Source organism: Ursus arctos, unplaced genomic scaffold (genome assembly GCF_023065955.2).
Source record: "Ursus arctos isolate Adak ecotype North America unplaced genomic scaffold, UrsArc2.0 scaffold_14, whole genome shotgun sequence".
In the NCBI taxonomy this organism is placed as follows: Eukaryota; Metazoa; Chordata; class Mammalia; order Carnivora; family Ursidae; genus Ursus; species Ursus arctos.
In genome coordinates, this window is record NW_026622808.1 from 61633231 (window position 1) to 61658756 (window position 25526).

General features: G+C 37.5%; 1 protein-coding gene and 1 pseudogene across 3 annotated transcripts in view; both read left to right on the forward strand.

Moving 5' to 3' along the window:
* The window catches only part of GRM7 (glutamate metabotropic receptor 7), an 852405-nt gene that overhangs the window by 567854 nt on the left and 259025 nt on the right, over nt 1-25526 (forward strand). For all 3 annotated transcript variants that reach the window (XR_007191722.2, XM_057311893.1, XM_044385029.3), the window contains exons 6-7: nt 14294-14494; nt 24277-24416. Coding sequence is in view for 2 of the 3 variants with exons in the window: in XM_057311893.1 (XP_057167876.1) it covers nt 14294-14494; nt 24277-24416 (341 nt within the window). In the remaining variant the exon portion in view is untranslated. The remainder of the gene's footprint in view (nt 1-14293; nt 14495-24276; nt 24417-25526) is intronic.
* On the forward strand, nt 21430-21779 carry LOC113257122 (60S ribosomal protein L30-like; annotated as a pseudogene).

Here is a 25526-nt window from a genome sequence, read left to right on the forward strand (position 1 = left end):
TCTCTGGATGCTAACTTTTTCCACTCAAGCAGAGATCAGGAAGGGATATGATGGTGTTGTCAAAATCACCCATTTCCTCCTTGCAGGGAACTCCCGTAGTGGAATATTCAGCAGGGACTGGAGGATGTAGAAGTCAAGGCTAGCATAAACTTGGAGATTATTTGGGGTTCTAAAGTTAAAAATGAAAAGAAATAAAGAGGAAAGTTCCAGTTTCTTACTTGCCATGTGCACATATGGAAGGAACCAGATAGCATAATTGTCCATAATATATAGTGAAGTAACAGAGAGGTAGGAAGTCAATGGTAAATGGAAAAAAATTAGTACCTACTGAAGAAAGTGTTGTGAGAGTTAAAAAATTAAGCCAGAGAACTGCTCAGCCCAGAGCCTGGTGCGCAGAAAGCATACGATAGATACACGGTGCCTATAGTACTATGAACCCCACCATTCCTATCAGGAGTTGCTTCTCCCATTCTGTTGTCATTCAGCCCTGCCTACAAACAGAAGCACAACCACACTGAAGGCTTTTTTGGTTCAATCCAAACCTTCTGCCTTTCCTTCTACTAATATGTGTTGTAGGCTACAGGTTTTCAGTGCTGAGCTTCTATAAATGTGGTCACTCAAAAAGACGGCAGCAAAGTTAATTTCCTTAAACACGGAATCTTATTTTGCCATTAACATTCATCGTATAAGGAGAAATGTATACCCATGAGAGGAAAAATATACAGCAAGTCATTTATTTAATTTTAAATTATGGAAGGAACTACAGAATCATCTTAATAGGGCTTGCTGGGGAACTGTAGCATTTTTTAGAACCCTGTAACATTTTCTGGCACTCCAGGATACCCACCCTGCTACCTCTGCATCCTGTTTACCCAGAATCTAGCAGCTTTGTTACAAAATCTGCCCTGACTCTGTTGGGAGAGCTCCTGTGATATACTCTTTTTCGGGTGATTAGGATATTTGTTATTTGCAGTAAATCCAAGCATTAGTATTATAGTTAATTATGTAGCATACTACTCAGGACTTCGGCCTCAAGATATACTTAAGTTTGAGGCTCTATATTCAATAAAATAAATCTGTGTAATGCATGGCTTAAAAGCAAGGTCAGCATAAACATGCATTACTTGAGAGAGGTCTTTCCAAAGCAAATAATTTCAATCAATATGTGAAATCAAAATAAAAATTACAGTTTTTCACTCTTTTAGCAACATATGGTAAGCGTTAGGCCAGTTGTTCAACGCTACTAGACCGTTCCAGTAAGTTTTTCAGGCTGTATTAGCAAACATCTTCTGTGTCCTGTCTTCCCCCCACCCTGTGCCTTCCTTTTGGTTTCCCCGTTGAAATGGGATTGTTTGTATTAATACTTAAAATATGTAATTTCTTGCATTTTCTAAAATTGCTTTTTCCTTCTAATAATTTGCTCATGCATACTAACTAAGGCATACATTCTGAGAAAAAATTATGCTAAAATGGTAAGTTAAGCAGGTCTTCAAAAAGAAGATTTCACCAGGAGAACAAACACTGGAGATGCTGATAGTGTGAGAGTTTGTGGATTATTTTTGTGTTGGGCAGCTGACAATTTACTCAATGGAAGGTTAAAGGTGTGTGTGCATCTTGAAGATAAATACTGGACTCTTGGGGAAAAATACAAATGGAGCAGAATATCAGTAGACTATTATTTTCATTTAAGCATTTTTTAATAGAGTTGACACACAATGTTACATTAGTTTCAGTTGCACAACATAGTGATTCCACAAGTTTATATGTTATGCTATGTTCACCGCAAGTGTAGCTACCATGTCACAGTACTTAACTGTTATGATCTTGTTGACCAGATTCCTTATGCTGCACTCTTTTATTCCTATGACTGATTCATTCCATATTTGGAAGCCTGTACCTCCCACTCCCCTTCTGCATTTTGTCCAACCCCCCACTCCCCTCCTCTCTGACAACTGCCGGTTTATTCTCTATATTTATAGATTTGATTCTGCTTTTTGTTTGTTTATTCTTTTTTTTTTTTTAGAATCCACATATGGATGAAATCATATGGTATTTTTCTTTCTCAGTCTGACTTATTTCATTTACCCTAATATCTCTAGTTTCTTCCATGTTGTCACGAATGGCACAATCTCATCCTTTTCTGTTTCCTCATCCATCCTATGGCTCTGTAATATTCCCTTGTGTGTGTGTGTGTGTGTGTGTGTGTGTGTGTGTGTGTGTGTTCGTGTGTGTTCCTTATCCATTCAACTGCTGATGGAGACTTCAGTTGCTTCTATAATTTGACTATTGTAAATAATGCTGCAATGAATGTAGGAGTGCATGTTATCTTTTCAAATTACTGTTTTCAGGATTTTTTTTTGGGGGGGGTAAGTACCCAGTAGTAGAATTACTGGATCATATGGTATTTCTATTGTTAATTTTTGAGCAACTTCCATACTGTTTTTCACAGTGGCTCCACCATTTACCATTCCTACCAACAGTGCACAAGCGTTCCTTTCTTCTTCACATCCTCACCAACACTTGTTATTTCTTGTCTTTTTGATTTTAGCCATTCTGACAGGTGTAAGGTGCTATCTCATTGTGGTTTTGATTTGCACTTCCTGTTAATTAGTGATGTCAAATATCTTTTGGTGAGTGGGTCATCTCTGTATGTCATCTTTAGAAAAATGTCTATTTGGGTTCTCTGCCCATTTTTTAAATTCAAATTGTTTTGGTATTGTATACATCCTTTATATATTTTGAGTATTAACCCATATTTGGATATATCACTGTTAAGTGCCATCTATCACTTACAAATATCTTTTCCCATTCAATAGGTTGCCTTTTTGTTTTGTTGATGATTTCCTTTGCTGTGCAAAAACATTTCATTTTGATGTAGTCCCAATAGTTTATTTGTGCTTTTGTTTCTCTTGCCTCAGGAGACCTATGTAGAAAAATGTTGCTATGGCTGATGTCAGAGAAATTACTGCCTGTGTTTTCTGCTAGGATGTTTATGATTTTAGGTCTCATATTTAGGTGTTTAATGCATTTTTAGTCCTTTTTTGTATATAGTATAAGAAAGCAGTCTAATTTCATTATTTTTCATGTAGCTGTCACGTTTTCACAGCAATGTGTTTTGAAGAGATTGTCTTTTCCCCATAGGAAAGAAAGTTCCCCCTAACTCGTCATAGGTTATTGACTCTATAAGCGTGCATTTATTTCTGGGCTCTCTATTGTGTTCTGTTGATCTATGTGCCTATTTTTGTGTCAGCGCTATGCTGTTCTGATTGCTACAGCTTTGTAGTATATCTTGAAATCTGGGATTTTGATACCTCCAGCTTTGTTATTTCTCTAGATTGTTTTGGCTATCAGAAGTCTTTTGTGGTTCCATACAGATTTTAGTATTACTACTTATAGTTCAGTGGAAAATTCTGTTGGTATTTTGATAGGGATTGCATTAAATCTGTAGATTTCTTTGAGTAATAGGAACATTGTAACAATACTCATCCAATTCATGAGCATGGAATATTTTTCTAGTTGTTTGTGTCATCTTCAATTTCTTTTGTCAGTGCTTTCAGAGTATAGGTCTTTTACCTACTTGGTTAAGTTTATTACCAAGCATTTTGTTGTTTTTGGTGAAATTGTAAATGAAATTATTGATTTCTCTTTCTACTACTTCATTATCAATGGATAGAAATGCTACCAATTTCTCAGTGTGAATTTTGTATCCTGCTCCTTTACTTAATTCACTTATTACATTCATTTTTGGTGGAGTCTTTAGGGTTTTCTATATATACTATCATGTCATCTGTAAATAATGACAGTTTAACATCCTCTTTACCCATATGTACACTTCTTATTTCTTTTTCTTCTCTGATTGCTATGGCTAGGATTTCTAATACGATATTGAATAAAAGTGGTGAGGGGGCTAGCCTTGTTTTGTTTCTGATAGTAGAGGATAAGCTCTCAGTTTTTCAGCATTGAATATAATGTTAGCTCTGTGTTTTTCATATATGGGCTTTATTACATTGAATTATGTTCCCTCTAAACCCACTTCGTGGAGAGTTTTTAATATAAACAGATGTTGAATTTTGTCAAATGCTTTTTCTGCATCTAATGAGATGATTGTATGATTTTTATTCTTCATTTTGTGATGAGGTGTGTCACATTGATTGATTTGTGAATATTGACTCATCTTTGCATCCTCAAAATTAATCCTACTTGATTATGGTGAATGATCCTTTTAATGTATTGTTGAATGTGGTTTGTTAATAATCTGTCAAGGATTTTTGCACCCATATTCATCAAAGATATTGGCCTATAGTTTTATTAATTAATTAATTTATTTATTTATTTATTTATTTGGTGGTCTCTTTGTCTGGGTTTGTTATCAAGATAAGCTGGCCTCCAGAATGTATTTGAAATCTTTCCTTCCTCTTTATTTTTTTTGAATAATTTGATTAAAGTTATTAATTTTGGTATTAACTCTTCTTTAAATCTTTGGTATAATTCACCTATGAATCCAACTAGTCCTGGACTTTTTTTTTTTTTGATAGATTTTTAATTACTGATTTAATTTCTTTACTGGTAATTAGTCTACTCAGATTTTCTATTTCTTTCTGATTCCATTTTGGAAGATTTTGTTTCTAGGAATTTATCCATTTCCAGAAAATCACAAGACTTTAAAAGATAAGCTTCTTTGCATGCTGGAGAAATAAAAGATAGTGCTTCAGAGTTATTCTTACTTTTCTAAACCTGAGACCCTTTCGTGGGAAACATGTTGAAAAGGATCAACTCCATCCAAGAAAAAAATATGAAAACATCCTAGCTAATAAGAAAGATAGAAAGAATGAGTTGTTAACTAACAATTAATTGAAAATATTATTTTCAGGACATCTAGTTGGCTTAGTTGGTTGAGCGTCTGACTTGGTTTCTGCTCAGGTCGTGATCTCATGGGTTGTGGGGTGTAGCCCCAAGTTGTGCTCCATGTTTGGTGGGGAGTCTGCTTAAAGATTCTCTCCCTCTGCCCCTCCCCCCACTTGTGGGAGTGCTCTCTTTCTCCCTCTAAAATAAATAAATAAATCTTTTAAGAAGAAGAAGAAGAAGAAGAAGAAGAAGAAGAAGAAGAAGACGACGACGAAGAAAATGTTCTTATTTCTCCCTACTTCAGTCTTTGGTTGAAGTATTTATTAAACCTTCTGTGGTGTTTTTCAAGGAAAGATGCTTAATGCTAGGATATTATAAAGTGTTATATGAATAAGAAGAGTAGCATTCATAGGAATATGGAAAATATTGAGTATTAAGCTTCAGTAAAGTGGACAAACCATTTAATATGTCACATGGAGAAAACATAGGGTGATTTCAGGCTTGGCTAACTCAAAACTCACTTGTATTTTCATATACCTACCACATTTTTATGCTGTCATTTGTTTGCTGTGTAATTTCCTTAGGACCACAAGATGACCAGAGTAATTGCAGGGTATGTGTTGGGCTTGCTTTTGATAAAATTGAGTACATCTCTTTCTAAGAGCAAGTAAACTTTCTCAGGGGTACCCCCCCATCAAACTCCTCTTATATCTCACTGGCTAGAATTGCTTCCCATGCTTGTTCTAAAATGGCCCTTGCAGAAGAAATTGAGTTGGTTAGACAAATCAGAACTGACTCAGTGAGGTTCAAAGAAGGTTCAGAACACATGTCCCTCTTTCTCTCTCTCCCTTTATTTCTCCTTCTCTCTTTCTCCCTGTCTCTCTCCTTCTCTTTCTCCCTGTCTTTCTCCTTCCCTCTATCCCCCCAACACACACACACACACACACACACACACACACACACACTAGTGGTGTCAGTATCTGAAGAGAACAGATTACAATTAAAGAAGGAGAGAAGAAAGTTGGCAAGTAGTTGTGTCTCTGACACTAGGGAAAATAAAGTTAAACTTTTTTTTTTTTAATGAACTTTCCATGTTTGATACTCTTGATATACAATTACATTTTCCAAGTCCTTGTATCCCTAAAGACAAAATTATCTCTTAAGTCTTCTTAGAGCCTTTAATAAGCTAGTATGCCTGGTAACTCTCCAAGAAAGACATAAAGCTTACAGTGTTCCACAAATAATATTATTTAAAATATTGCTATTATTTTTCAAGGTATTCTTTCTGGGATAAATGTCTCTATGAATGCAGTATAGAAACTGGTCTCCTAAATTATTAGTCTGAACCTGTTCCATAGTACATATTTTATAGTGGTCGTAATGCCTTCACGATTGCCTTTTTTGAGTACTATAAAAAATAACAAATTTCTAAAGTAGCAGGTTATAAAGTTAATATGAGAAAATGAATTGCCTTGTAAAGTAAGTATTGTAAAATGTTAATGTAAGAATCTAGTTGGTGGGTTCACTGTAAAGTTCTTTCAACCTTGTACTACGTTTAAAATTTTTCATGATAGAAAGTTGAAAAGTAATAAAACCACAACAAAGAATAGTTTTTACATATAAAACAAAAACAATAAGAAATGTGTAGCAAAAAAAAACTGTACTTATAATAGCAGAAATAAATGAAATACCTAGGCTAACTTTTCAAGAAACACTTAAAACCTTTATTTTGAGAAACAGTTAAACACTGAAGGAAGCAAAGTAGACTTGACCAAGAGGAAAGAAAAAGGTAGGGAGACTCACCCTCATAAAAATTTCTGTTCTAGTTTATTTATAAATACAGCATAAACTCAATAAATGTACCATCAGGTTTTTTATTCCTCAAGCTATATAAGTGATTAATAAAGTTCATTTCAATAAATAAAAAGAACCAGGAAAATTTGAAGAAAAAAGAATAATTATGTGTAAAAATGTCTAACTCTACCAGGTATTAAAATGTTATCCTTTATAATTCTAGCATTGATGCATGAATAGACAAACCAAACAATGAAATAGATTTTTAAAATCCAGAAATAGACCTAATTACATACAGAAATTTAGTATAGAATGAAGACACCACCTCAAATCTGTGACAGAAGATAAGCTGTTGTATGTTACAAGTGAATAGCTATATGGAAAAAGATAAAATTTTGATTTATTCCTCACCCTGTACACCAGAATACATTTGAAATGGATCAAATATCGAACATTTTTTTTCTTCTCTTTCCTTCTTTCCTTTTCTTTTTTTTCTTTTTTTTCTTTTCTTTTTTTTTTTTTTGGAGAGGGAGAAAGAGAAATAGCGTGCACATGAGCTGAGGGGGGGAGGAGAGGCAGAAAGAAAGGGAGAGAGAGAATCTTAAGCAGGCTCCACACATGGGGCTTGATCTCACAACCCTGAGATCATGACCTGAGCCAAAATCAAGTGTCAAACGCTTAACCAACTGAGCCACCTAGGCGCCCCTCATATACCCACCTTTTTTTTTAATCATGTTATGTTAGTCACCATACAGTAGATCATTAGTTTTTGATGTAGTGTTTCATGATTCATTATTTGCGTATAATACCCAGTGCTCATTACAACACGCGACCTCCTTAATACACATCACCAGGCCAACCCATCCCCCTCCCCCCTCCCCTCTGAAACCCTCAGATTGTTTCCCGGAGTCCATAGTCTCTCATGGTTCATCTCCCCCTCTGATTACCACCCTTCAGTTTTCCCTTCCTTCCCCTTAATTTTCTCCGTGCTATTCCTTGTGTTCCACCTATGAGTGAAGCCAAATGATAATTGTCTTTCTCTGCTTGACTTATTTCACTTAGCATAATCCTCTCCAGTTCCATTCATGTAGATGCAAATGGTAGGTATTCATCCTTTCTGATGGCTGAATAATATTCCATTGTATATATGAACCACATCTTCTTTATCCATTCGTCTGTTGAAGGGCCTCTCAACTCCTTCCAGTTTAGCTATTGTAGACATTGCTGCTATGAACATTGGGATGCATGTGCCCTTTCTTTTCACTACATCTGTATCTTTGGGTAAATACTCCGTAGTGCAATCGCTGGATCATAGGGTAGCTCTATTTTTAATTTTTGAGGAATTTCCATACCGTTTTTCAAAGTGGCTGTACCAGCTTGCATTTCCACCAACAGTGTAAGAGGGCTCCCTTTCTCCACATCCTCACCAATATTTGTTGTTTCCTGCCTTGTTAATTTTTGCTATTCTAACTGGTGTAAGTTGATATCTCAGTGTGGTTTTGATTTGAATTTCCCTGATGGCTAATGATATTGGACATTTTTTTCATGTGTCTGCGTATGTCTTCTTAAGAAGGCTCTGTTCATCTGCCCATTTTTTGACTTGATTATTTGTTTTTTGAGTGTTGAGTTTGAGAAGTTCTTTATAGATCTTAGATACCAGCCCTTTATCTGTAACATCATTTGCAAATATCTTCTCCCATTCCTTGAGTTGCCTCTTAGTTTTGTTTACAATTTCCTTTGCTGTGCAGAAGCTTTTTATCTTGATGAAGTTCCAAAGTTCATTTTTGCTTTTGTTTCCCTTGCCTTTGGAGATGTGTCATGAAAGAAGTTGCTGTGGCTGATGTCAAAGAGGTTACTGCCTACATTCTCCTCTAGGATTTGATGGATTCCTGTCTTACATTGAGGTCTTTCATCCATTTAGAGTTTATTTTTGTGTATGGTATAAGAGAATGTTCCAGTTTCATTCTTCTGTATATAGCTGTCCAGTTTCCCCAACCCTGTTTATTGAAGAGACTGTCTTTTTTCCATTGGATATTTTTTCCTGATTTGTTGAAGATTAGTTGACCACAGAGTTGAGGGTCCATTTCTGGAGACTCTATTCTGTTCCATTGACCTATTTGTCTGTTTTTGACAAAATACAGCAGTCCTTTCCTGATAAAAACTCTTCAGAGTGTAGGGAGAGAGGGAACATTCCTCAATTTCATAAAAACCATCTATTAAAAGCCCATGGTGAATATCATTCTCAATGGGGAAAAGCTGAGAGCTTTTCTCTTAAGAGCAGGAGCAAGACAAGGATTCCCACTCTCACGACTAGTGTTTAACATAGTACAAGAAGTCCTAGCATCAGCAATCAGACAACAGAAAGAAATAAAAGGTATTCAAATTGGCAAAGAAGTCAAACTCTCTAACTTTTTAAAAAGATTTTATTTATTTATTTTTGAGAGAGCAAGAGAGAGAGAGCATGGGCAGGGGGTGGGGGGAAGGGGCAGAGGGAGAGGGAGAAGCAGACTTCCTGCTGAGTGGGGAGCTGATTTCATGACTTAATCCTAGGACCCTGAGATTATGACCTGAGCTGAAGACAGATGCTTAACCCACTGAACCACTCAGGAGACCTCAAATATCTAACTATTAAAAGCAAAATTATACAAGCACTGGAGGAAGACATGGGTGGAGTCTTCTTTACTCTGAGAGTGGGAATTCATAATCTAGAAGTTAAAAAAAAAGAAAAAGATAATTTGCTTAGAAAAAAAATTTGTTTTGAGAGGCTGCTGGGAAGATGGCAGAGTAGGAGGACCCTGGGCTCACCTCCTGCAGTGTGGCCACCTGGAGAACCCCTACATCAGCATAAATAACCCAGAAAGTGACCCGAAGCCTGGTAGAACATACTCTCCACAGCCAGATCTAGACAAGAGACCACAGTGAAATCCACCCCCTCCAGTATGCTCTTGGCAAGATCCCATCAAGGCAGTCCCACAAGCCTGGCAGTGTGCAAGCAGCCCAGACAAGGGCCAACACCACTCCTGCCCTAGGGGAAGGTAACTACACACCAGTCTGACTGTGACCCCAGCTGTGGATTTGGGGCAGGCACCTGGTCTGACTGCAGGCCCCACCCACCAATAAAAGCTTCTCAGGGGACAACATAGGGAAAGTGCCCTGCAGTTCGGTGCTACTTCATCTCTGGCAAACACCTGGTTTGACTCAACTCAAGGCCAAGGCAGCCCCAGACTGGCCCACTAACACCACAGGCGCCAGAGTCTGCCCACAACAAGGGGAGAATCATCACAGGTTGGACTGAAGGCAAACACAGCTCCTCCACAACGTTAGGACACCCCTGTAGGAACACACATAGGAGATACCCTGAAGAACCATTTTCTGGTGAAAAGGAGACATTGCACTGCAGGGCCTCTTCTTCATAAAGCCACTACTTTCAAGTGCAGGAGACATAGCTGACTTTCCTAACACATAGAAACAGACACAACAATAGACAAAATGAGGATACAGAGGGATATGTCCCAAACGAAAGAGCAGAATGAAATCATAGCCAGAGACCTAAACAAAATGGAGATAAGTAATATGTCTGATAGTGAATTTAAATTAATGCTCATAAAGATACTCTCTAATATTAAAGAAAGGAGTACAGGACCTCCATGAGACCCTCCACAAAGATATAGGAGACCTGAAAAAAGAACCGATTAGAGATAATGAACTCACTAAATGAAATTAAAAATAGAGCACCTGGAATAAGTAGCAAACAAGAGGAAGTAGAAGAACAGATCAGTAATCTGGAGGACAGAGTAATGGAAAGTAATCAAGCTGAGCAGATGAGAGGGAAAAATATGCAAAATGAGAACAGACCCAGGGAACTCAGCAACACTCTCAAGCATATTAGTTGCATGATAGTGATCCCAGAAGAAGAAGAGAGAGAAAAGGGGGCAGAAGATTCATTTGAAGAAATAATAGCTGAAAATTTCCTGACTCTAGGGAAGGAAAGAGAAATTCAGATCCAAAAGACACAGAGAGCCCCCAACAAAACCAACCCAAAGAGGTCTGCACCAAGACACAAAGTAAATACGATGACCAAAAGTAGTAATAAAGGGAGAATTTTAAAAGCACGAAGAAAAAGGAAAGCAGTTACATACAAAGGAAACCCCATAATTCGATCAGTGGATTTTTTCAGCAGAAACTTTGCAGGCAGGAAAGGGGTGGCATGATATATTCAAAGTGCTAAAAGGAAAAAATCTGTGGCCAAGAATACTCTATCCAGCAAGGTTTTCATTCAGAATAGAAGGAAAGATAGAGTTTCCCAGAAAAACAAAGTTAAAGGAATTCATGACCAGGAGCAAAACCAGCCACATCCCCATCACACATGATGCCATTGGCTGGTGGGTCCCAAATCCACAGTCCAGCCACCCTCCTGCCCAAGTCAGCATGCACTGCCTGCCGCCTGCTCAATGCCAAGTCAACACACCTTCACTTCACATTGACAAGGACTCAAACTGACACTCTCTCCCTCAAATTCCAGCCCCTGTACTCAAGTTTGTGCACAAAAGTCGGCATAATTATAACAGCAGAATGAAGCAACCCAAACAGTGACACTAATTCTTTGGAATATATAATGGATAAAAGGAGCATGCTAGGCTGAGAATATCTCCAACAAGCACATCAAAGAACAATACGTACAGCATGATTCTGGTTACTAAAGAAACAAACCCAGGAAAAACAAAACAAGACAAAATCAGAGAGGGAAACAAGCCATAAGAGACTCTTAATCATAGGAAACAAACTGAGTGCTGCTGAAGGGGAGGGGGATGGAGGGATGGGGTAACTGGGTGGTGGGCATTAAGGGGAGGGCACGTGATGTAATGAGCACTGGGTGTTATATAAGACTGATGAATCACTGACCTCTACCTCTGAAACTAATAATACACTATATGCTAATTAATTGAATTTAAATTTAAAGCCCCAAACTGAAAAACAAAATTATATCTACAAAATTTTATTTGGAAAACAAGTATGTAAAGAAAGTAAATAAAAAATGACCTACTGGGAATAGGATTTGCAACTTAATCTCAAAGAGTTAATATTTCTAATTAATAAAAAGCTGTTAGAAATAGACAAGGAAATGACCCAATTTTTATAAAAGTTGGTTGCATTATGAACCATATAAATACAATGGCTCTTAATCATAGGCGCAAATGTTCAACCTCCCCTATACTAAGAAAAATGCGAATGAAAATGCACTGTGGCGGTGTTACACACGTATCTATGTGATTGACAAAATTAGGTTCCCCAGTATACTGTGGCTGAGGTCCTTAGGGGAATGAACACTTTCACTCTTTGTTGGTAGGAGAGCAAATTAGTGCAGTCTCACTCTAGAGGAGAATGTGTCAATATTTAGCAAAAAATACATATAAATTTACCCTTTAACAAAACAATCCCTATTCTCAGCATCTACCACCCAAATAGGCAAAAGATTGAAAAACAATTCTCAAAAGGCTATTCATATACTTCTTAGACTGCTGGACAAGATATTTTAAGAATGTTATCTATCTATACCATCAGAATGGTATCGTTAAGAACCAGGATTTTCCTCATAAAAGAAAGGAGGTAGAAGTGTAAGTGTGCTGAGAATAATAAAAAAAAAAAAATTGTAGTCCTGAGTTTCAATTGGAAGTAGCAGTATGAATTTTTAATGACTTTTATCTTACTCAAAATACAAAAATCCTGTACACACACTGTTTTATATATATAAATATAATATATATATTTATATATATATTATATTTATATATTTTTTATATATATGTATATATATTTATATATTATATATATTATATTTATATATATTTATATATATCAGAAATATCTGCCCTATGAGATATTAATGTGTAGTCTGAAAAGGAAAAATACAAATTCAAGCAAATTTGGGAAATTGTGAAATTTCTTCTTATAGATTATAATTTTTTCTCATAACATTAAATGCTTTGGAAAAGCCTGTCAGTAATCTAAAAATATGTAATGCAGTGTCTATCGGGAACCTCTTGTTTTGCAGGGGAAAGTTTTAGGGTTGTAGAATTTCTCTTGTTTGTTCACTATAGAAATGTGCCATAGAAAACAATCTGGGAAATATTGTTGTGAAAGTGAATGCAATCTGTGGATAATAATTCTTCCTAAAGGATCAAAAGGTCTAAAGAGAGTTCCTGGTATCATGTGCTTAATGAATGCATAATTTAATACAAGTATCGTTTGGCATCTACTAAATACTAAATGCCTTGTGTGCTGTTGGGGATATAAGGGGAAAAATAAAAGAAAATTTCTGGGAAACATAGAGCATTAAAATACAGTGCTACTATTAATTTTACAATAAATATTTGAAAATTTTCATGAAAATCCTTAAATGTGATTAAGGGACTAATGGTAGGCAACCAGTGCATTGTGCCATGGAGAGAGAATTAAGTTGTGATGAGTGACAGCAGGAGGCAGGATGTTTCTGGCAAAGTCAAGAGCATGAGCAAATATAACTTTAGAGTTGGTGGTGTAATAAAAAAAATAGCACTGTATCTGTCTGGAACAACAACAACAGCAACAAAATTCTAGGGAAAGGTAGGGCCAACGTCATAAGAAGAATGTAGGCTTTGGAGTTGGACAAATCTGAGCTATAATCACTCTACCATATGTGGTTTTAGGAAGTAGTTTAATCTCTATTAAGGCTGACCTTTCCTATCTGTATAGTGAGGATAAATAACATGTAACTCACAAAGTAAGAATGAAATAAAAACAATGTATACAAAGTTTCTAACACAATGAAGGGCACTTAATATCACTTCGTCTTCTTAGGCAGATCCGGGCAAAGTGATGAGCATCCTCATTTGTCAGGGGCAAGACTTTGAATTTTATTTTGTAGGCAGTGAAGAACCATGGAAGAATTCTGAGCATGAGGGTGAGGTGATAAGCTCTGTTATTTGGAAAGATGAACATGGAGGAATGAATAGATGGAGGGAGGCATCTAGCGTTGCATCCCGATGGAAGATGAGAAGGGCATAATGGGGCATTGATAGGGTGGCTGCAACTGTTCAGTGTTACAGAGCCAGAATTGATAGAACTTGGCTCCTCATCAGATAAATGTGAGGGTGGGCAGTAAGATGACAGCTTCTAGCCTGAGCACCTGAGTTTCCAGTAATACCAACAATTGAGCCAGACAAAAGATGGAGTAGGTATGTAGAAGTATACTGAAATTCAGGTATGGAATTCAGTTTGTTTTCTATCGTTTTCCTTTTGATCTGTCACCTCTTTAGAGTGAGGGAGCTTTGAAGATTTGAATACTGAAGTCCAGTCTCTAATCCCAGCAATCCCGTTATTCTATGGGACTGCTGTATTTGAACAGTATGTTGGCCTATTACAAAAGCTGTCATTGTGATCTTTTGGAGTGTGCTTCTAAAGTTTGTCTAATATATGAGAAAGGTTAGTGCTACTAAGTCAAATATCAAACACTATCAAAACAACTTAATGTGGTAGCAAATGCGGATATGTAGTTTGCACGATTGTATTCCCCAAAACATTGTTTGCTTTCAGCACAGTTGAAAGTAAATGCAAATGTTGATGTTTTACTCAACACCAATCTTTGTGTGTGCATGTTTCTTGTTTTAATGTGCAGGACAGGAGAGAATTGGAAAAGATTCCAACTATGAACAGGAAGGTAAAGTTCAGTTTGTGATTGACGCAGTCTATGCAATGGCTCATGCCCTCCATCATATGAACAAAGATCTCTGCGCTGACTACCGGGGCGTCTGTCCGGAGATGGAACAAGCTGGGGGCAAGAAGTTGTTGAAGTATATCCGCAATGTTAATTTCAATGGTGAGTCTCCAAATATCTATGATTTTTGCAATTCTAAGTGTTGGCATTCTGTGTTTCCTGAGTTACGTAGTTGAATTATTTATTGCAAAAACCCAGTCATTTATATGACTTCAATGGTTGATTCAATATATGAATGATGAGTAGATAAATGAATGAATGAATATTTGGGAGTTATGGTTTGTCTTCTTTTTCCCAAAATGGAGAGATACTCACAGAAAGCTAGATTCTTCCTCAGTGAATATTAGTAGGAGTGGGAAGGGAAAGAGGAAAGAAAAGGGACCGTTGCTCTAGGTGGCCAAGTCAATTGAAGTAATGATTGTAAGTTGCCACAACAACCACATCCCAGATTACGAACATTCCTGATAGAAATTAATTGTTTACCTGAAAGGGGTAGTTATAGATCGGTGGGGGAAATGGGCAAATAGGGTAGAAGGCATGAAGGAGAAATACCACTTCTCTGATAATACCTTTCATGTAGTGTTGACTCTTACAACATTTGAACACTTCACCTATCAAAAACTAAACAAATAGTTGAAATAAACCTGAATGTAGGTTGCATTAGTCAGAGTTTTCCAGAGAGAACCAATAGGATATATATTAGCTATATAGAAGAGATTTATTCACAGGAATTGGCTCACACAATTACGGAGAGAAGAAAGTCCCACTACCTTCAGTCTACAAGCTGGGGAACCAGGGAAATTGGTATTGTAATTCAGTCCACGTATAAACACCTAACAACTGGAGGGCTTGTGGTGGAAGTCCTGATCTGAGTCCAAAAGCCAGGTAACTGGGAGCCACCAGTATCTGAGGGCAGGAGAAGGCACCTGTCTCAGCTCATGTAGAGACAGTGAATTGGCCCTTCTTCTGCGTTTTTTCTCTAGTGAGGCCCTCAAGAGACTGTATGATGCCCCCACCACCACCTTGGAGAGAACCACCTGCTTTATTCAGTTTACCAATTCGAATACTAATCTTTTTCAGGTACACCCTCACAAACACACCCAGAAATAATATTTTACTGGCTGTCTGGGCATCCCCAGTCAAGGCAACACAGAAAACTAACCATCACATAGGTATAACACAAAATTCAATAGAGACAGTAATAAATAAATTTAACTGTATTACAAATGAGCAATGTAACCATGCTGAGGGGTTTAAGGAATTAAAAAATGAGCACAGGTAGTTTTAGAAGACCGTATTTGACTATATGCTATATAAGACTAAAGATGACTAATGGTTCACAATTATTATACAATAGCTAGTAAACTCGTGGGTTCACAAATATGAAAACAATTTATGTAAGAGGACTCAGAATAATGAAGTATATTGTGGGGAATGAGAGCCAGGTTTCTAACTGTCAGAAAGAAATTACTAGTAAGAATGAGAGAAAACTAGAAGGAACCTTGTGTTGTGTTTGGATAGGAGATAACTGCATGAACTCATAGCTTTCTTTTTTTTTTTTTTTCCAAGAGTTATTTATTTGGGGGGAGAGAGACAGAGAGGTCAAGCAAGGTGAGGAGAAATTGGGGAAGGACAGGGGCAGAGAGAGAGAATCCTCAAGTAGACTCCCTTCTGAGTGTGGAGCCTGACTTGGGGCTCCATCCCGGGACCCTGAGAGCATGATCTGAGCTGAAATCAAGTCAGATGCTCAACCGACTGAGCCAGCCAGGTGCACCAGAACTCATAGCTTTTAATATGCATGCAGATAAGTAGGTACAGAAATAGATATGTGTGTGTTATATATGTATACATATTTGTGTTGCCTAGTTGAAAGGGCTAGGAGCAATGACACCCTGGTAGAAAAGATGACACCTAGCACCCACATCTTATTTATATATACACTCTCCAGTAAAAAGAATGAAAGCTCTCTAGAATAACTATAGATTCAAGGGCCAGGGCAGCAAAAGTACAAGATGAGTTTGAAGCATCATGTTGTGTCAGAAAGTAGGAGAGTGCTCAAAAACTGATGGGGTCATGTTGAAAGAGCCCGGGAGCCAAACTGAAGGAGATTACACTTGCCAATTTGAGGACGATAGTGAATTAAACTTACAGAATGAAACCAACGTCAATGAGTCCATACTGATAATAAATAAATAATTGAATTGAATACATAGATGCAGAAGAAGTATAATGTAATGACAGATGGCAGTACAAAATCACGATTTTGCAAGGACCCCTCTAATAAGTGTTCCAGGCAGGAATCATCAGTGGATACTAAAATTATTGGGATAAAGTATGATCAGAAACAAGGTATCTTCATGGTCTCAAAGCATCTTCCATCAAGAAGCATTAATTACAAAGGGGAAAAGAATAATTTGAGAGTGGAGAAACCTGGAAGACAGCACCTTAACCAAATAATCAAGGTCAACATCACCAGTAATGAACCTTAGTGACATCACTTACGTTTGATAACCCTATAAAATGTTACAACATCACTTCTGAGATCCTATTGCCAAAAATACGTAACCTCAGTCTAATCACAAGGAAGCATCAGACAAAGCCAAATTGAAGGATGTTTTCCAGAATAACTGGCTGGTACTCCTTAAAACTTTCCAAGTCATGATAAAGACAGAGGAATTATTCCAGGCTGGAAGAAACAAAGGAGACATTACTATTAATGTAATGTGGGAACACTGATTGATCCTATATCAAAGGCCATTAATGAGACCATGAAGAACTTTTTAATTATCCTTTTATTTTATTCTTTTCATCATGATATACTCTTTAATTCCCTTCACCTATTTAATCCATTTCCCCATCACCTCCCTCTAGTAACCATCACTTGATTCTGTTTCTTGGTTTGTGTCTCTTTTTTTCTTCCTTTGTTCATTTGTTTTGTTTCTTAAATTCCACATGAGTGACATCACATGGTATTTGTTTCTCTGATTGACTTAGTTCACTTAGCCTTATACTCTCTAGATCCATCCATGTCATTGCAAATGGCAAGATTTCATTCTTTTTTAATGCTGAGAAATATTCCGTTGTATATACGTACTTGTATATACATACCACATCTTCTTTATCCATTCATCTATCAATGAACTCTTGGGCTGCTTCCATAATTTGGCTATTGTAAATAATTCTTCTATAAACGTAAGGGTGCATGTATCTCTTTGAATTAGTGTTTTTGTATTTTGGGGATAAATACCCAATATTGAGATTACTGGGTCATAGACTAGCTCTATTTTTAATTTTTGAGGAATCTCCGTACTGTTTTATACATCGGCTGCACCAGTTTGCATTCCTACCGACAGTGCAAAAGGATTCCCTTGTTTTAACACCTCACCAACAGTTGTTGTTTCTTGAGTTTTTTATTTTAGCCATTCTGATAGGTGTGAGAAGTATTGATCTGCATTTTCCTGATGATGAGTGATGTTGAGCATCTTTTCATGTGTCTGTTGGCCATCTGGATGTCTTCTTTAGAGAAATGTCTGTTCATGTCTTCTGCCCACTTTTTAATTGAGATATTTTTAGGGTCTGGAATTTTATCAGTTCTTTATATATTTTGGATACTAATTATTTATTGGATATATCATTGCGGTATCTTCTCCCATTCCATTGGTTGCCTTTTAGTTTTGTTGATTGTGAGAATTTTTTAAATTGCATATGTTTCAAATAGTATTATATCAATGTTAATTTCCCAAATTAGATTATTACATTATTGTTTAAAGAATCATCTTCCAGATCTTCTTGTAAATAATAATCCACTTAAACCCACAACACTGCATCAGTCCCTGAGGAGTTACCTCATAGCTGGACAAAGGGGAACCATATTCAGTTTTGGAACTAATAGTTTCTTAGTTAAGATGGAGACAAAAATGACTATATATAAAACCATAAAAACAGTTCAACTACAAATAATCTTTGTTAGTTTTTTCCCAATTCTACAGAATCTCCTAAAATATATAATTAAATTCCCCAGAACTAAATGCATATAAGCTATATTGTTTATCAAGCAGTGCTGTTTATCATATGGGGTATGGTTGGTTTGCGGCTTTGCATTCTGGTCTGTGGATGTGCGTGGCCACTCTCACCCTAGTAACAAAGATGATTTTGAAAATGTCCTTGGTGACTTTGCCCTGACTCTTCTCCCAGGTAATATCTGTAGACTCGTTTGGTCCAGATGGTCTTTCCCACTGATGAGCCAAAGTTGCAGAGCTTCTGAGATGAACACAGGGCTCATGTTTTCAAATGATCACTGTGCCAGAACGTGTGCTAAGTACTTCACTTGCGTTGGCTGGCTTAGTATTCAAAACACGAAATTGTTAGATTCTCTTATTTTCCTTATTTTTTTTATAGATAAAGAAAGTGATTCATGGAGAAATTAGGAACCCTGATGTTCAAAGACACATGGGTAGTGATGACGTTACATACTTGGAACCTAGGTTCCTAACTCTACAGTCTGCTCCCTTGACCGCTATTTACATGTCTGAGAAGAAGGCTTTACTGCATCATTCCTGCTGACAGAATGGAGACCTTTTTTGCATGTTTTAGGGAGAATTTTGATTTTTTTGTCTCAGTAAGCTTAATTGTGCTCTTACGTTACTTTCGTTTGGAGTTTTTTGTACCCCCTGGGAGTTTTGTTCTAGACCAGTGGAGTACGATTTAATAGCTCTGAAATTCACATTTACCAAAGCATCAATTTAGGAAATAAGAAAATGCCCTCAAAGTATTGTTATGGGTTCACCAAGTGCTTAACCTCCTTTTATGTACCAAGAGAAAAGATGGCTAATTTTGTCTTTATCACTTATAGCCATTTTTTCCTACATCCCAAATGAATGCAATGACCTGAGCCTAAATTTGATTTAGTTATCTCTGTTGGCCCATCCAACTAGATGTCACTACCTGCAGATGTAAATTTAACAAATTTGTTATCTCACATACCTAATCTTAGAGAATTGCTATATTGTGACGTAGTTAATCTGAAGTATGTCTGCATCTACGTTTGTTAGTTTCCAGAGAACAAATTCGATTGAGGTATGTTTTGTAAGGAAGACATATCTCATGTGTTCTTGAAAAATGAAGTTAGCTTTTCTAACTTAGGTAAGATCTAGGTTCCCTCCCCTTGAATCTGAGTGAGCCTGTGACGAATGCAGAAGTGACACTCTGTGACTTCTAAGTCATAAAAGTAATAGGGCCGCTGCCTGGTACTCTTGGAACATTAGTATTATGGAAACAGCTATCATGTTGGGAGGAAGCCAAGAACTCAAACAGGCCATATGAGGGTATTTCAGCCATAGCCCCAGCTGAGATCCCAGCTGACAGCCAGCATCAATTATCAGGCATGTGAGCTTCAAGCTGCCCCCACTGACATGAGGACCAGAGAGTTGATGTCCCTGCTGAGCCCAGCTCAGATTTCAAAATACAGGTCGTCATTATTTGGAGCACTAATTTTTAGGGTGGTTTGTTGAGTAGCAATAGATGATTAAACACAAATTAATGCTGCATTTCTGGAATCTGTGTATGGGGTGGTAAAGTGAGAGAAAAATACTTCTAAATACCTTGATACAGAAGACTCTTTTGTCATCTGGGCAATCTAAATCCCAAATTCTTCTCTGTCCTGGAAGAAAGGAATTTCATTCAGATACTCTAATTCAGTAGAGGAGATTGAAGATAAATACCTTCTGTCATCTGGTTTCCTCTCAGTATCCCAGTTTGGCAAGTGGCCCTGTTTCCTTCACCATTGTACACTTGTGTTCTAGCCCTGATACCTGTGGACATTTCTGCAGGTGATCACTTCTCTTTTGATGACTTCTTTCTCTTCTCTGAACCTCTTTGATTTTTTTTTTTTTTAAATATAGTCTTCAAGTCTTCATTGAACATAATCCCCTTTATTCTCTTTCAAGAAGTTCAGGGATGCTATTAAATGGGAGCTATGGTGGAAAAAAACCTGGAAATAATAAGCCAGTTGCATTATAGAATCCATCAAAAAGGTCAAAGCCACACAATATGCTATTACAAGTCATCACTTAGATAAAGTATTCAGCTCTTCTGCCTTAATTTTTTTTAAAGCATGAACTTTAATGAGAATGGAAAGGGCATGACAAGAATCATTTCTCCTCACAAAGATTGTGAGAAGAGAGAAAGATTAGGCAGTGTGTCCCATTTTGATGAATATTTAGCTGGTGAGCTAGAGATCCTTTGGAGCCCCAGGCCTCCAAATTCTTGCTCTCTCTTCTCAAAGACTACGAAAAGCTCAAGTCGTATTATTGAATGAATAGAAGCCATAGAATTACAGCAAAGCACAACATGAATCCTAGTATCCAGTGTGAAAGAAAAGAAAGGAGAGCATATGAATATTAATATCTTCCTGCAAAATGATAGGATTCTCATTTTCTTGCTAATAACATATGGAATCCAGATTTTTTTTCTTCTCCTTATACTTACAAGGCTCACTGAGAGCAGAAAGTCACTATTAAAAAGCTGTTTTTGATACTGATGTGTGTGTGTGTGTGTGTGTGTGTGTGTGCACGCCGTACTGGAGAAACTTGTGTTGGTTAGCATACAGAGAAGGCTTAAGAGCTTTCTCTTGTGATAAAATTGGGTGCCTTTGTGGGCTCTAGGGATAGTGTTCAGGTAAGATATAGGAAGAACAAATTGAAATAGTGCCCTTGACCACACAAAGGTACAACCACTGACTCAAGTTGATGGGACCAGAGCAATGTTGTTCATAGATCAGTGCCCATCCTCAGAATAGGCTTTAGTCTGCTCTTTAGGGGGAAAAAAAATTTACACTGATGGAGAAATTCAAATAAGACACGAGTTAGGAGAGACAACTTTGGCACACTAAAAGACAGTCTGAATATCCGAAGGCAGGTGTTCTGGTCTTGAGACACCAGCAAATAAAACAATGATAAAAACGGAAGTCTTTCCTTTCTCGCTCCTGGCCATCTTGGCGTCTACTCTTGGTGGGGCTGTCCCTCACCTAAGGCAGGAAGATGGTGGCCATGAGGAAGATGAAAAAGTCACTGGAGTCGATCAACCTAGGCTCCAACTTGTTATGGAAAGTGAAAAGTGCATGCTAGAGGGCAAGCAGACTCTGAAAACAATCAGACATGGCAAAGCAGAGCTGGTCATCCTCACTGTCAACTGCCCAGCTCCAAGGAAATCCTAAATAGAGAACTATGCCTTGTTGGCCAGAACTGGTGTCCGTTATCACTACAGCGGTAATAATATTGGGATGGGCACAGCATGTGGGAAATACTACAGAGTATGCACACTGGTTATCGTTGATCCAGGTGATTCTGGTATCATTAGAAGCATGCCGGGACAGACCAGTGAAAAGTAAATCACACAAAATTTTTCTTTACTAAAACTGTCCAGAGCTTGTTTTAAAAACAAAACAATAAACAAAACCATTCATTCATCCATTGAGCATTTGTTACATAAAAGGCATGGAACTAAGCAGTTTATCTACTTTATTACATTGAATCCTTAGTAACCCTTGAGAAAGGTATCATTAGGGATATTCAGAAGCTGAAGGAGAATGAATAAAATGATAACAGTCACACTTAGAAGGTGGTTTCTGGAATTTAAACCCCTTCTTGGGGATTCCAAAGCCAGTTATTAAGCACTATGTTAGTTGAGTTAGCTGAGTCACTCTGGGGCAAGGAACTTTCCCTTTTTGAACCTAAGTATACTTTGTCACCTGTAAAATTAAGAAGTTTGATGTTCTATGTCCTCCAGTCTTCATTAGTTTCATATTGCTACCTTAAAAATACCATAAATTTGGTGGCTTAAACACCATAAATTTATGGTCTTACAGTTCTGTAGTTTGGGAGTCTGAAACAGGTCTCACTGGGTTTTGTTAAGGTGAAGGCAGGGCTGATTCCTTCTGTAGGCTCCGGGAAAGAATTGGTTTCCTTGACTTTTCTAGCTCGTGAGGACCACTTGCCCTTCTGGAATCATGAACCCTCCTCACATCACTCTAGCTTCTTGTTTTGACCATCACAACTCCTTCCTCTATGATTCCTGTTCCCTCTTTCTTATAGGGATCATTATGATTGCACCGGGCTCACCCAGATAATCCAAAATAGTCTTCTCCCATCTCATGATCCCTAATCATATCTCCAAAAATCTCTCATTTTGTATGGTAACATTCACAGGTTCTGGGGATTAGGACATAGAAATATTTGGGGAGCCATTAGTGAGCCTACTATAAACTCCATTTTTTTTTTTCATTTTCAATACCAAAGTGTCGTAAAATCCTATGCTCGACAATTGTAGGATAGTGTGGAGTTCTTAGCTCTTCCTGTTTCCTGCCTAGTATGTTGAACTCCCTCTTCCACTAGAGGTAAGCTTCAACAAAGGATTGCAATTCTGTATGTCTCTGATGACCTAATATGTTGTCACTCTGTCTGGACCCATTTTCTAACTCTGTTCTTGTGTTGAGTGATTATTCACGTGTGGCCACTCAGCATCATACGCCTACTTCCGTAAGTATAGGTGCACTTTTTTTTTTCCTGTTTTAAGCTTGTTTACTCTTTTCCAATTAACTTGTCTTTTTTTCCACCCCATCCATGTTATTAATGCAAATACCATGTTGGCCCAGCTTCTGCAGAAGCTAATGACTTTGCTAACCAAATGCAGAACTTTGCCATCATTAGGGTCTTAAATTTATAATGACAATTCTCAAAAGGGCTTCATACTCATTACCTGAATTTACCCTACCCTTCTCAAACAAAAAATAGCAAAATGAACTTCTGTTCGTAGTGATTTTGTTTCCGCTTATAAGTGATCTTTAACTTCCTTGTAGAAGACAGGAAATAGATCATTGTTTCCTCTGGAAAATATCAATGCAGTGTTAACTTGGAGAGCAGATACAGTCACATACCCTGAGGCCAGTGGTATTTATCCTATTTCCAAGGGATCATGAGAGAAACAGCACTCAGTTTGTCAACTTTTGACGAATCCTTTGTAACTGTTGCTGAAAGTAAACCCAAACCCCCATCTTCCATTCTCTGTCTATGATTTGCCAGTTGTTTCATGTGGTTAATACTAAGGAGCTTTTCACTCACATCTAACTTTCAAAGGATACACATGGACACACACACACACACACACACATACACACACACACTCTCTCTCTCTCTCTCTCTCTCTCTCGATAAATGTATTAGTCTTTTTAAGTTGACTTAAGTGTCTAATTCTGCCAAAATAATGGGTTTCATTTAAGACCCATATTTTAAAGAAGTAAGACCTGCATAGCCGATTGAGAAAAAATTAGTATTTGTTAAATACTTTCCACGTACATTGCTAAGCATTTTAAACTGGTTATCATATAAATTAGAAATGGTCAGCAACAAATATGCTTAAATGCAATCAGTACCCAAGTACATATTTAAGTAAACTTTTTGTTTCTTAATTCTCTTAGATTTCCTTTTTTAAAAATATATTATTTTTGAAATGGTTCTTTACTAACCACAATTGATAATTAGGTGGGTACTAAAATAATAATACAACTTAAGATGGTCTCTGGGAAATAATGCATTTAATTTTCTTCATAAGGGGCAAAGATTAGCATAAAATACTAAGAAATATTGAGAAATAGAACTTTTCAAAGAGCGAGGTATGTCACCTTCCCACCTTCTCTAGTAAGCATCCGTAGGCCATAGTGATGACTCGCCCATGGGATTACCCTTTGCCCATTTAGGGGGGAACCTATTAGACAACGGGGTTATCTATTAGCTACCTTGCTCATCAGCAGGTCTCCAGACCACCACCCAAGGCATAAGAGGTAGAAGGAGTTTCGATTATAAACTCTGGCATTTTCTTGTCTTCCTCAGGGAGTGCGGGCACCCCAGTAATGTTTAACAAAAATGGGGATGCACCTGGGCGTTATGACATCTTTCAGTACCAGACCACAAACACCACCAACCCTGGTTACCGTCTGATTGGACAGTGGACAGATGAACTTCAGCTCAATGTGAGTACTAATTGTTCCTCTCCCTTTGCTTACGTGATGAACTGAGCGGACGGACTTTTCATACGCTCAGTTAGGCAAACGTTCTTGTTTTTGTTTGTGTGGATATATATGTGGGCATGCATCCTGTTAAAATCATCTGCAGGGACTGATAATCCGTGATCATATAAGAGTGATAGTGACGATGATTGTGATGGTAAACATGTGCTTTGAATTTGTGCTGGGCATTATCCTCAGCAATTACGGGAATGATCTCATTTAGCCTGAGGCTTGAATTACTTAACAAGTTACCCGCTAATACTTTAAAAGAGCCTTCTCTTGGTCAGCTTTTCTTTCTTTCTTCTTTTCTTCTTCATGTGGTGATGAATTTTTTTTCCTTTAGAGCATTTTAGTGAGTCACTTTGGTTTTTACTGAGATCCTCTGAGCAATTGCAATGTTAACATCCATAACCTCTTCCTCTTCCAGTCGAACATGACCTTGAGTAAGCAGCGACGTCCTTGTGCAAGGTTAGGTCAAAGTGCACCAGCCGGAAACCCAGAAGCTCATCCTTAGTCAGACACAATTAGGTTTATTTAATTTTTAGTTGCATGAGGAGAAGCTCCTGCTAGCAAAACCTCTTCATGATGGAGGAGTTTAGATGTCATTTATTATATATCTGGGGCGGAGATGGGTGATTTTCAGGAGGTTTAGAGAAATGAGGGCTAGTTTTGGTTTGGGTGCTCTTAGGAAATAGACACAAGTTGATGATAATACGTTTTGGTGATTTTTGTGTAGGGGATTGGAAGGTAAAGGCTAAGCCAGAGTTGTCACTTAAAGAAATAATAGGCACTTCAGAGAACTGAAGAAGGGACATGTTGTATTTGTGGTTGCAGAGTATCCTTGTTTCTGTGTAGTTTCAGACCCCATTGTGGAGTGGCCTTGTTTTGTCTTGTCCCACCGTAGTCATTGAGCGGCTTTGTCTCATTATCATTTATATTCTGCTGAAGTTGTTTATGTTCTGTTTGGAACGTGCCTGCCTCATGTGAGCTAACAGCTTTCTGGCCATTTAAAAAAAAATTTTTTTTTTTTTTTTTTTTGGTTTCTTAGTATTTCAGGTTCAACATTCAACGGTG